The sequence below is a fragment of the Carcharhinus amblyrhynchos genome, unplaced genomic scaffold (genome assembly GCF_965287045.1).
Source record: "Carcharhinus amblyrhynchos unplaced genomic scaffold, sCarAmb.v2.hapA scaffold_489, whole genome shotgun sequence".
NCBI classification, from domain to species: domain Eukaryota; kingdom Metazoa; phylum Chordata; class Chondrichthyes; order Carcharhiniformes; family Carcharhinidae; genus Carcharhinus; species Carcharhinus amblyrhynchos.
In genome coordinates, this window is record NW_027650229.1 from 96,456 (window position 1) to 108,061 (window position 11,606).

General features: G+C 51.8%; 1 protein-coding gene across 1 annotated transcript; it reads left to right on the forward strand.

Moving 5' to 3' along the window:
- The first annotated feature begins 608 nt into the window (after positions 1 to 608).
- On the forward strand, positions 609 to 5,442 carry LOC145339475 (nodal-like). The gene is made up of 2 exons (XM_080183943.1): positions 609 to 1,684; positions 4,851 to 5,442. Exons 1-2 carry the CDS (start codon positions 836 to 838, stop codon positions 5,001 to 5,003), a joined length of 1,002 nt encoding a protein of 333 aa, XP_080040069.1. The 5' UTR covers positions 609 to 835; the 3' UTR covers positions 5,004 to 5,442.
- The last annotated feature ends 6,164 nt before the right edge of the window (positions 5,443 to 11,606 follow it).

Below are 11,606 nucleotides of genomic sequence, written 5' to 3' on the forward strand. Positions count from 1 at the left end.
CCCAATGCAAAGTCAAGTTTATCGTCACAAGTAACACTTACATTAACACTGCAATGAAGTTACTGTGAAAATCCCCTGTTCGGGTTACACTGAGGGAGAATTTAGCACGGCCAATGCACCCTAACCAGCACGTCTTTCGGACTGTGGGAGGAAACCGGAGCACCCGGAGGAAACCCACGCAGACACGGGGAGAATGTGCAGACTCCACACAGGCAGTCACCCAAGCTGGGAATCGAACCCGGGTCCCTGTCACTGTGAGGCAACAGAGTTAACTACTGTGCTTAGGGTGTTTAAAATGGAGATTAAACTGACTGTTCATTGTGTTGTGTTCTCCAGCTGTAACTCCACACTCAGTTTTCCAGCTCTGGGCGAGTATTCTTTAGAGAGGACAGGAAGTTAACTAGCCTGTAGGACGGCACGGTGGTACAGAGGTTATCATTGCTGCCTCACAGTGCCAGAGACCCGGGTTCAATTCCGGCCTTGGGTGATTATCATCTGTGTGTCTGCGTGGGTTTCCTCCGGGTGCTCTGGTTTCCTCCCACAGTTCAAAGATGTGCGGGTTAGGGTGGATTGGCCTTGCTAAATTGCCCCTCAGTGTCAGGGGGACTAGTTAGGGTAAATACACGGGGCTATGGGGAAAAGGCCTGGATGGGATTGTGGTCGGTGCAGACTTGATGGGCCGAATGGCCTCCTTCTGCACTGTAGGGTTCTATGATTCTATGGGTATAGAGGGGATAGGGGCCAAAATACAGGTAGTTGGTAACTTAGTGGTACAAAGAAAGGGGCAGCATGGACAAGTTGGGCCGAAGGGCCTGTTTCCATGCTGTAAACCTCAATGACTCTACATCTCCATGTCCTTCTCCCGGTCCTAGGTTTTCACCACAACGGGAGCCGGTGGATTCTGATATTTGATATGTCCACCCTGGTGGCCGGTGAGACGCTGCGGTTTGCCGAGTTGAGGATCAGTGTGCCGGCCTTTGCCGAGTCCTGCTCCCCCCTGGAGCTCCATCACCAATCAGAGTACCCGTGCGGATCGGCTGTGTGCCGGGACCAGCTCTTCCTGGGCTCCTTCCCTCCGGGTGCGGTGCTGGAGGACGCCGCTGGCTGTGCCGTCTACAACGTCACGGACATCCTGAGGCGCTGGGTCGACCGGAGGGGGCCCAGCGGCAAGGCCGGCGAGGCTAGGCCGCACTGGCCGGAGAGTCCGGCCTGTAGGAGGAGGAGGTCCCTGCCCTCGGCCGGCGCCGTCCAGGGTCAGACGGAGTCCGAGGAGACGGCGCTGTTGCTGGTGTTCTCCCGGAGGCCCGAGCAGAGCTGTCTGCCGGCCTCCTCGCTCCTGAACGACGCCACGGGCTCCAAGCACGTGCGCAAGCCCCGGAAGCGGAAGGGCCGCCGCCCAAAGCAGGAGCTGGCACGGCGGCTGAAGAACGCTCGCCGGCGCGGCACGGGGAGGGGCCGTGGCCAACGGAGCGGCCCCCCCTCCCTTCACCGGAGACCCCGGCACCACCAGCAGAGCCACAGCCCGGCCAAGTGCCGGAGGATCAGGTTCCAGGTCAAATTCGGTAAGATTGGCTGGGGAGCCTGGGTCATTTACCCGAAGATATTTAACGCTTTCCGCTGCGAGGGAGAGTGCCCGTCGCCATCCGGGGAGGACACCAAACCTACCAACCATGCCTACATGCAGGTAATGCCACCTCACGCTCTACACCCAACCCTTGCATCCGATGATTTGGGGGAAAGCCCGTTGTAACAAAAGTCTCGTTGTATCCGGTTTAAAGTTTATTTATTAGTGTCACAATTAGGCTGACGTTATTGGGTGGCACGGTACCACCACAGTGGGTTAGCACTGCTGCTTCACAGCCCCAGGGGCCTGGGTTCGATTCCCGGCTCGGGTCACTGTCTCTCTGCACATTCTCCCCGTGTCTGCGTGGGTTTCCTCCGGGTGCTCTGGTTTCCTCCCACAGTCCAAAGATGTGCGGGTTAGGTTGATTGGCCATGCTAAAATTGCCCCTTAGTGTTCAGGGATGTGTAGGTTAGAGGGATTAGTGGGTATAATATGTAGGGATATGGGGGTAGGGCTTGGGTAGGATTGTGGTCAGTGCAGACTCAATGGGCCGAAGGGCCTCTTCTGCACTGTAGGGTTTCTATGTTTCTATGTTTCTGCGTGGGTTTCCTCCCACAGTCCAAAGATGTGCAGGTTAGGTTGATTGGCCGTGCTTAGAAATTGCCCCTTAGTGTCCTGAGATGTGTAGGTTAGAGGGATTAGTGGGTATAATATGTAGGGATATGGGGGCAGGGCCTGGGTGGGATTGTGTTCGGTGCAGACTCGATGGGCTGAATGGCCTCTTTCTGTACTGTAGGGTTTCTATGATAATGAGGGGAGATCAAATTGAGGTACACAAGGTGACAAAAGATATGGGTAAATTAGATCATTCCTCTTGTGGGGCATTCTAGGATGAGAGGTCACAGTCTTAGGGTGTGGGGCAGCAAATTTAAAACAGAGTTTGAGGAGAAACTACTTCTCCCAAAGGGTTGTGAATCTGTGGAATTCGCTGCCCCAAAGTGCGGTGGATGCTGGGACAGTGAGTAAAATTAAGGAGGAGTTAGACAGATTTTTAATGGGTTGAAGGGTTATGGGGGGAAGGCAGGAAAATGGGGATGAGGAGCGTATCAAACATGATCGAAAGGCGGAGCGGACTCGATGGGCCGAATGGCCTAATTCTGCTCCTGTATCTTAGGAATTTATGAACACTGCAATGAAGTTACTGTGAAAATCCTCTAGCTACCACACTCTGGCATCTGTTTGGGTACACCGAGGGAGATTTAGCATGGCCAATGCCCGCCCCCCCCAACCAGCACGTCTTTCAGACTGTGGGAGGAAACCAGAGCGACCAGAGAAAACCCACGGGGAGAACGCGCAGACTCCACACAGGCAGTGACCCAAGCTGGGAATTGAACCCGGGTCCCTGGCACTGTGAGGCAGCAGTGCTAACCACTGTGCCGCCCCTAGGGAGTTTTGGAAATTTAAGCCAGTGCATTAACCTCATAGGTTTAGAAATTAGGAACATAGGAACAGGAGTAGGCCATTCAGCCCATCGAGCCTGTTCTGCCATTCAGTGAGATCGTTGCTGATCTGTGGCCTAACTCTGTATGTCCAACTTTGGCCCATATCCCTTAATATCTTTGCTTAACAAAAATTTATCTATCTCGGATTTAAAATTAGTGACTAATCTTGCATCAAATGCCATTGTGGAAGAGAGTTCCAAACTCTAGCACCCTGTGTGTTTAAAAATGCTTCCTAACATCTCTCCTGAATGATCTGGCTGTAATGTTACCCCCTAGTTCTAGAATCTCCAACCAGTGGAAATAGTTTATCCACCCTGTCTTTTCCTGTTAGCATCTGAAAGACTTCAAACTTTCTAAACTCTAGAGAAGACAAGTCTAATTTGGAGAATCTCTCCTTGTAATTAAACCCCTGAAGTCCATGTATCATTCTTGTAAAGATACACTGAACTTCCCCCAAGGCCAATATATTCTTCCTAAGATGTGGGGCCCAGATCTGCTCACGGTGACTTCCAAATGGGGTTTTGTAAAGCTGCAGCTTCTGTTTCCTTATCCTCCAGGCCTCTAGATTTAAAGGCCAGTGTTCTTAATTATTTTCTGCACCTCCTTGTGGCATTTTAAAGATCTACCTACCTGAACCCTCAAATCTTTCGTAAATCCATGTTGACTCTGCCTAAGAGTATGAGGATTTTCTAAGTACTCTGTCTATGTATGAGTCTCTTCCCAAAGATGACGGGGTCACGAGAATGATCCCAGGATGGAAAGACCTGACGTATGAGGAGCGTCTAAGAACTCCCCGTCATCCTTCTAAGAACTCTGGGTCAGTACTTGATGGAGTTTAGAAGGATGGGGGGAGGGGGAATCTCATTGAAACTTACAGAATACTGAAAGGACTGGATAGAGTGGACGTGGGGAAGATGTTTCCATTAGTCGGAGAGACTCGAATCCGAGGGCACAGCCTCAGAGTAAAGGATTTGGAACGGGGATGAGGAGGATTCTTCAGCCAGAGAGTGGTGAATCTGTGGAACTCTTTGCCACAGAAGGCTGTGGAGGGCAGGTCACTGGATGTAGTTAAGACAGAGATAGTTAGGTTCTTGAATGGTAAGGGGGTCAACAGTTACAGGGAGAATGGGGTTGAGAAACTTATCAGTGAATGGCGGAGCAGACTCGATGGGCCAAATGGCCTAATTCTGCTCCAATATCTTATGGGTGAACACAATCGGGTGGCTCGGTGGCACTGTGGTTAGCATTGCTGCCTCACAGCTCCAGAGATCTGGGTTCGATTCCCGGCTTGGGTCACTTCTGTACGAAGTCTGCACATTCTCCCCGTGTCTGTGTGGGTTTCCTTCGGGTGCTGTGGTTTCCTCCCACAGTCCAAAAGCTGTGCGGGTCAGGTTGATTGGCCATGCTAAATTGTCCCTTAAATGTCCTGGGATGCGTAGGTTGGAGGGATTAGCAGGGTAAACATATGGGGTAAACATTGTGAGGATAGGGCCTGGTTGGTGCAGACTCAATGGGCCGAATGGCCTCCTTCTGCACTGTAGGTTCTATGATTCTGTCTTGGGTAAGATGGGGATAGAGGGATATGGGCCAAAGCTGGGCAATTGGGACTAGTTTGGTGGTAAAAACTGGTCAGCATGGACAAATTGGGCCGAAGGGCCTGTTTCCATGCTGTAAACCTCTATGATTGTAAAAGTAAAGCTCAAAAGATAGACGACCCTTCAGTAGCAATGATACGGACTGCGTTTAAAGGTATTTATACAAATTCTACTTATTTTTGTTTTCAGAGTCTGCTCAAATTCCATCATCCCACACTGGTCCCTTCCCCTTGCTGTGTCCCCATCAAGATGAACCCAATGAGTATGCTGTACCTGGAGAGGGGGGAGGTGCTACTGCGTCACCACGAGAACATGGTGGTGGAGGAGTGCGGCTGCCGCTGACCTGCCCTCACCTCCTCTCGTTTCACGGGTGCCCAGAACGCAGCCGGGTCGGTGGTGAGTGCGGCGAAAACAAAAAGAGTTTGCTTTGAACTGATGCCTCGCCCGGTCGAACAGCCGGTCTTCAGGCAGCGCTGGGGAGGGGCGCAGAGGAGACAACCGGAGCCATTGGAAGCACAAATCTGTGGACACGTCTGGACTGAACTGTGATGGTTCCAGCGGTTGAATAGCCGCCAGTCCAGCCCCAGGAAGGAGTAGACGCCTCCAGAAACAGGGATTGGAGGAAGGCAGGGAAGGGGATGAAACGGACAGATAGAAAAATGTGCACAATATTATAAATGAGCTTAAAATCTGAAATGTTACCTGATTAGTTTTTGTAGGTCTCCGCTGAATATACTTGTACAATTAGCCACGTAACCATTGATATAAAGCACTTACTAGCCGTATCGATTCTAGCATTGATCCTTTAAGCATTCCATAAATCTCCCGGGAAGCACAGCTGCCTAAACCGCTGGCGCTTTGAGCCGGATTTCCATTGGGAAGCAGTGAGGCAGCAGCAGTTCCAGATGTTGGAAAGACAGACCTGAAGGAAGAATCCATCTCTTTCCGTGCAGAGACACGAACCGGATAATGGCGGCCTTCCTTACCCATAGTGCACGGCACCACAGAAAATGGCCCATCCAAAGAATGGGGGGGGGGGGACAGTTGCCAACTCTCCAGGTGATGCCTGTGATGCCTACTGGGGGTCAGGATAAATATCATTCCCAATTTTCCTATCAATTCGAAACGGTGAACAAATGGAGTCCGAGTGGACAGGGCGATGATAGATTTTCTGATGAAATCTCTCAGTTGATGACACCCATGGGAGGGGCAGCTGTGTAATCATAGATTCCCCACAGTACGGAAAGAGGCCATTCAGCCCATTGAGCTTGCACCCAAGCCGCCTCACCCCACTTATTTCCCCTGCTAATCCCCCTGACACTAAGGGGCAATTTAGCAGGACCCATCCAGCTAATCTGCACATCTTTGGACACTAAAGGGCAATTTAGCACGGCCCATCCACCCTAACCTCTACATCTTTGGGGAAATCCGAGCACCCAGAGAAAACCCACAGAGACATGGGGAGAATGTGCAGGCTCCACACAAGTACCCGAGTTGGAATTGAACCCGGGTCCCTGGAGCTGTGAGGCACCATGCTGACCACCTGAAAAAGTTCAGAATCAGTAATTCCCAGATGAGATTTATTGCCATCACTGAATATCCAGCTACCAGCACCCTGGGGATTGCCATTACCCTAAACTGAACTGGATTGTTCTATAAATACTGTGGTTACAGGACCAGGTCAGAGGCTGGGAATCCTGCAGTGAGTAACTCACCTCCTGACTGCCCAGAGCCTGTCCACCATCTACAAGACACAAGTCAGGGGTGTGGTCCCCACTTGCCTGGATGGGTGCAGCTCCAATAACACTCAAGGACCTCGACACCATCCAGGACAAAGCAGCCCCACTTGATTCACACCCCATCCACAAACACCCACTCCCTCCAGCACCGACGCTCAGTAGCAGCCGTGTGTACCATCTACAAGATGCACTGCAGCAACTCACCAAAGATCCTTAGGCAGCACCTTCCAAACCCACGACCACTTCCATCCAGAAGGACAAGGGCAGCAGATACATGGGGAAGACCACCACCCCCTGCAAGTTCCCCTCCGAGCCACTCACCACCCTGACTTGGAAATATATCGGCCGTTCCTTCACAGCCGCTGGGTCAGAATCCTGGAATCCCCTCCCTGGCAGCGCTGTGGGTGTGCCAACGCCACGTGGAGTGCAGTGATTCAAGGAGGCAGCTCACCACCACCTTCTCGGGGGGCAGTTGGGGATGGGCAGTAAACGCTGGCATAACCAGCGACACCCACGTCCCATCAACACTTTAGAGAGTGGGTTCCTGTCGATCCGAGTGGGGTTGGTTGATGCCATCAGAGTTGGTCGAGGCGTCCACCCCAACGGGCAGGGTTGGCACAGATCCTGCTGATGGGTGCAGCAACTGGCAAAGCTCCGACATGTCACAATGGGCCCCCCAGTGATGCCACTGCCTCAAGGTAGACAATCGCTGACATTCTCTAAGTGATGCTATTGGCGGAGAGAAGAGCAGCTAATAAAGAGGGATAAGCTTAATTGGTCCGTTAACACCGCCAACCAACAGGAAATAGCCCCCCAGCGAATCACAAGCCCCCGTCGGCATTGGCTAATTGACGAAAAGTCGCGCCTTGACTCCCATCCAATCGATCACGCAAATCGGCAGGGCAGGAACTGCCACCCACAAAGCCACACAACTCCAGCCCGGGGGAACTCAACAGCTGGGAGCAGAGAGGGCAGGTAAGGGGGCAACTGGGGAAGTCCATTGGCACGGTAAGCAGAATGAAGATGAATCGTTCCACAAGGTGAGAGAGGATGGATTATCCGGTAGTTTCTCACCATTTTCACCAGTTTAGTCGGTCCATAATAACTTGCATTTTGATAGCGCCTTTGACCGAGTAATAATTCCCCCAAGCGCTTTACAGAAACCTGACACTTAAGGAGAATTTCGAACTGATGGCAAAGATGAGAGAAATCTTACAGAGCATCTAAAAGAGACAGGCACATTGGGGTAGACGGGTGGAGGGAGGACATTTGAGGGCCTCAGGCCTTCCCAATTCCCGGTGGCCAAGCGATCAACATCAGCAAAGCACAAAAAGCCAGCACAGGAGAAACAGATTTCTCCCTGGGTTGGAGGAGGTTACAGAGATCATAGACGAACCACAGCATGGAAACAGGCCCTTCGGCCCAACTTGTCCATGCCGCCCATTTTTTACCACCTAAGCTAATCCCAATTGCCCACATTTGGCCCATATCCCTCTATTCCCTTCTTACCCGTGTAACTGTCTAAATGCTTTTCACAAGACAAAATTGTACCCATCTCTACTACCCTCCCAGCAGCTCATTGCAGACACTCACCACCCTCTGTATGAAAAAATTGCCCCTCTGGACCCTTTTGTATCTCTCCCCCTCTCACCTTAGAGAGATGAGACAGATAGAGAAGATAGATGGATGGAGAGACGGCACAGACGGGCGGCTCGGTGGCACAATGGTTAGCACTGCTGCCTCACAGCTCCAGCGACCTGGGTTCGATTCCCGGCTCGGGTCACTGTCTGTGTGGAGTCTGCACATTCTCCCCATGTCTGCATGTCCTCCGGTTTCTTCCCACAGCCCAAAGATGTGCGGGTTAGGTTGATTGGCTGTGCTAAAGTTGACCATTAGTGTCCTGCGATGCATAGGTTAGAGGGATTAGTGTGTGTAGGGATATGGAGGGGGTAGGGCCTGGGTGGGATTGTGGTCGGTGCAGACTTGATGGGCCGAATGGCCTCTTTCTGCACTGTAGGGTTTCTATGAAGATAGCTGGGTGGAGAGAAGCTGGACGGAGGGACAGATGGAGAGATAAGCTAGATAGACGACGGATGGATGGATGGGCGGTCGGAGGGACAGATAGATCAGAGGGATAGATAACAAAACAAGGATGAGAAGTTTAAAGCTGAGTGCTTGAGAAGGATCTGATGGGCACAGGAATGACGCTGAGAGCTCAGGTACTGTCAGTAGAGTTTAGGATCGGTTGACATTCCTCTGTAGAAGATTCCAGATACACAGCCCCTTCAGTCATCCAATTTGGACCCAGTGCCGGTGACAACGAGAGAGCGATGAGAGCGTTATACCAGGAACTGTGTACACAGCCACCCCGTACGGAGGTGAATCACCCATCGGGAGGTACTTGTGCCCGGTGTATTCTTCCTCAGCTGCCTGGGCCTTTCAACGGTTTAATAAGGTTCTTCAGACTTGTTCGGTGTTTGTCAGGCTTTACACACGTCCAGCTTCCACCCTGATGGGCTTCCAGTAGTCACAATCAATAGTTCGCAAGTTTAAAGTTTATTTATTAGTCACAAGTGGGCTTACATTAACACCGCAATGAAGTTACTGTGAAAATCCCCATTCCGGCGCCTGTTCGGGTACACACTGAGGGAGAATTTAGCACGGCCAATGCACCCTAACCAGCACGTCTTTCGGACTGTGGGAGGAAACCGGGGCACCTGGAGGAAACCCATGCAGACACGGGGAGAATGTGCCGACTCCACACAGACAGTGACCCAAACCGGGAATCGAACCCGGGTCCCTGGCGCTGTGAGGCAGCCATGCTAACCAGTGCGCCACCAACTCTTGGAGATCCGAGAGAGACTAAATAACCTGGATCTGTATTCCTTGGAGCGAAGGGTGACCTTATTCAGACATGCTGAGGTGGGGGGGGGTTGGCGGGGGAGATGGTGAGATGTTTTCACTAGATGGGGAGAGTTTTTGAACAAGGCGACGCAGCTACAAGATCATTTAAAACTGAGGTGCAAACTTCCACTCACAGAGGGTGGAGAATCTCTGGAATCCTCTGCCCCAGAGCGGGGGTGGAGGCTGGATCATTGGAATTGGATGAATATTTGATGGACTGAGGAATCGAGGGAGATAGCGAATTGAGAATGGCACAGATCAGCTATAATTGTATTGAATAGCAGGGCAGGCTTGCTGGCACACTCCTGTTTCTCGTGTTCCTGTGTGTGTGTGTGTGTCCTTGGTACAATTGTGGCCTCTATTTGAAACAAGAGGGCAGGCTGACCTGGTGAAGGGCTGACTGGTTTGCTTTCCATCCAGAGATGACATCTAATGCTGCAAATCTGATTGCCATGACAACTACACTGCAGCTTTGGCTTCAGCTGGGGAGTGTTTAGGATAAAGAAGCTTAACCACAACGTGTCGGGCATCTTCCCTGTCCTCACAGCCAGCATTTTCCCAGCGTGGGCAGTTTTAGTTCCTGAACAAACTCCCCTCAAACCCCCCCCCGCTTTCTCTCACCCTCAAAACTCACCCCTACGTCCAATAGTTCACCCTCCTCCTTACAGCTCAGTATCACTGGAATGGCCTTCAAAGGGGAGGCAATGGTCTAGTGGTGTTATCACTCAGCTATTAATCCCAGAAATTCAGCTAATGTTGTGGGAATCGGGTTCGAATCCCACCAATGGTGGAGACTGAATTCAGTTTAAAAATATCTGGAATTAAGAATCTACTGATGACCTTGTGGGAAAAACCCATCTGGGTCACTAATGTCCTTTAGGGAAGGAAATCTGCTGTCCTTACCCAGGTCTGGTCTACATGTGATTCCACAGCCACAGCAATGTGGGTGGCTCTCAACTGCCCTCGGGCAACCAGCGATGGGCAATAAATGCAGCTGCATGGTGGCACAGTGGTTAGCACTGCACCAGGGACCCGCGTTCGATTCCCAGCTTGGGTCACTGTCTGTGTGGCACGGTGGCACAGTGGGTTAGCACTGCTGCTTCACGGCTCCAGGGACCTGGGTTCAAATCCCAGCTCAGCCCGCTGTGTGTGTGGAGTTTGCACATTCTCCTCGTGTCTGCGTGGGTTTCCTCCCACAGTCCAAAGATGTGCGGGTTAGGTTGATTGGCCATGCTAAGAAATTGCCCCTTAGTGTCTAGGGATGTGTAGGTTAGAGGGATTAGTGGGTATAATGTGTAGGGATATGGGGGTAAGGTGGGATTGTGTTCGGTGCAGACTCGATCGGCCGAAGGGCCTATTTCTGCACTGTAGGGTTCTATGAATCTATGAAAGACGTGCTGGTTAGGTGCTAAATTCTCCCTCAGTGTACCCGAACAGACGCCGGAGTGTGGCGACTAGGGGATTTTCAGAGTAACTTCATTGCAGTGTTAATGTAAGCTAATAAGACTAATAAATAAACTTTAAGCTTTTAAATGCTGGCCAGCCAGTGACACCCACGTTCCACGAATGAATAGAACAATAAGCATGGCAACATCAGATGGCACTGGGTAAGTCTAGGTTGCAATGCCAATGAAGAGGCGGGGAGGGGGGAGGGGTAGAGGGGAAGGCCAAGTTAAAAGCCCCAGATTATCATCCCGGGAGTCCTCCTGGGTATTCGGCCTGAGGTGAACAGGATTGACACCAGTAAGCTCTCGTTTTAACGTGGCGTTTTGATGCCAGTGTTTGTCACCTCGGGGAGTTCCTCACAAATCATCCAGAATCCAAATTTTAATTATTGAGAAGGGTGGGCTTGGAGTGGGGGGGGGTTCGAACTCTCGGTAAACGCTGGCCAGCCCTCCCAGCAGCAGGCATCATGGCGGACGGGACGGGGACGTGTGGGGAGGGGGTGACCTTTGGCCTCTCTCCATGTTTTCCCATCCTGCCCGCAACGATGCCCTCTGCTGGGGGGAGGGGGGGGGGGCAGAAAGCCCCGCCCACTGTTTAACCACCAGCCAATGGGGCGGGAGAATGCCCTGGCCCGTTCTTGGGTCTTGCCAGGGGAGTGTCTACACAGGGCGGACAGGGGCCTGAGTTTCATATCTCATCTGAAAGAAGGCACCTCCGACAGTGCAGCACGCCCTCAGAGCGGCACTGGAATTTTATCCGGCCCCTTCCAGAGCCTCGAGTTGGTTACCTTCCAATTCTGGGATTTCCATTGATCTGTGCGGATCGATATTTCACTCAGTTTCTACTCGGGACCTTT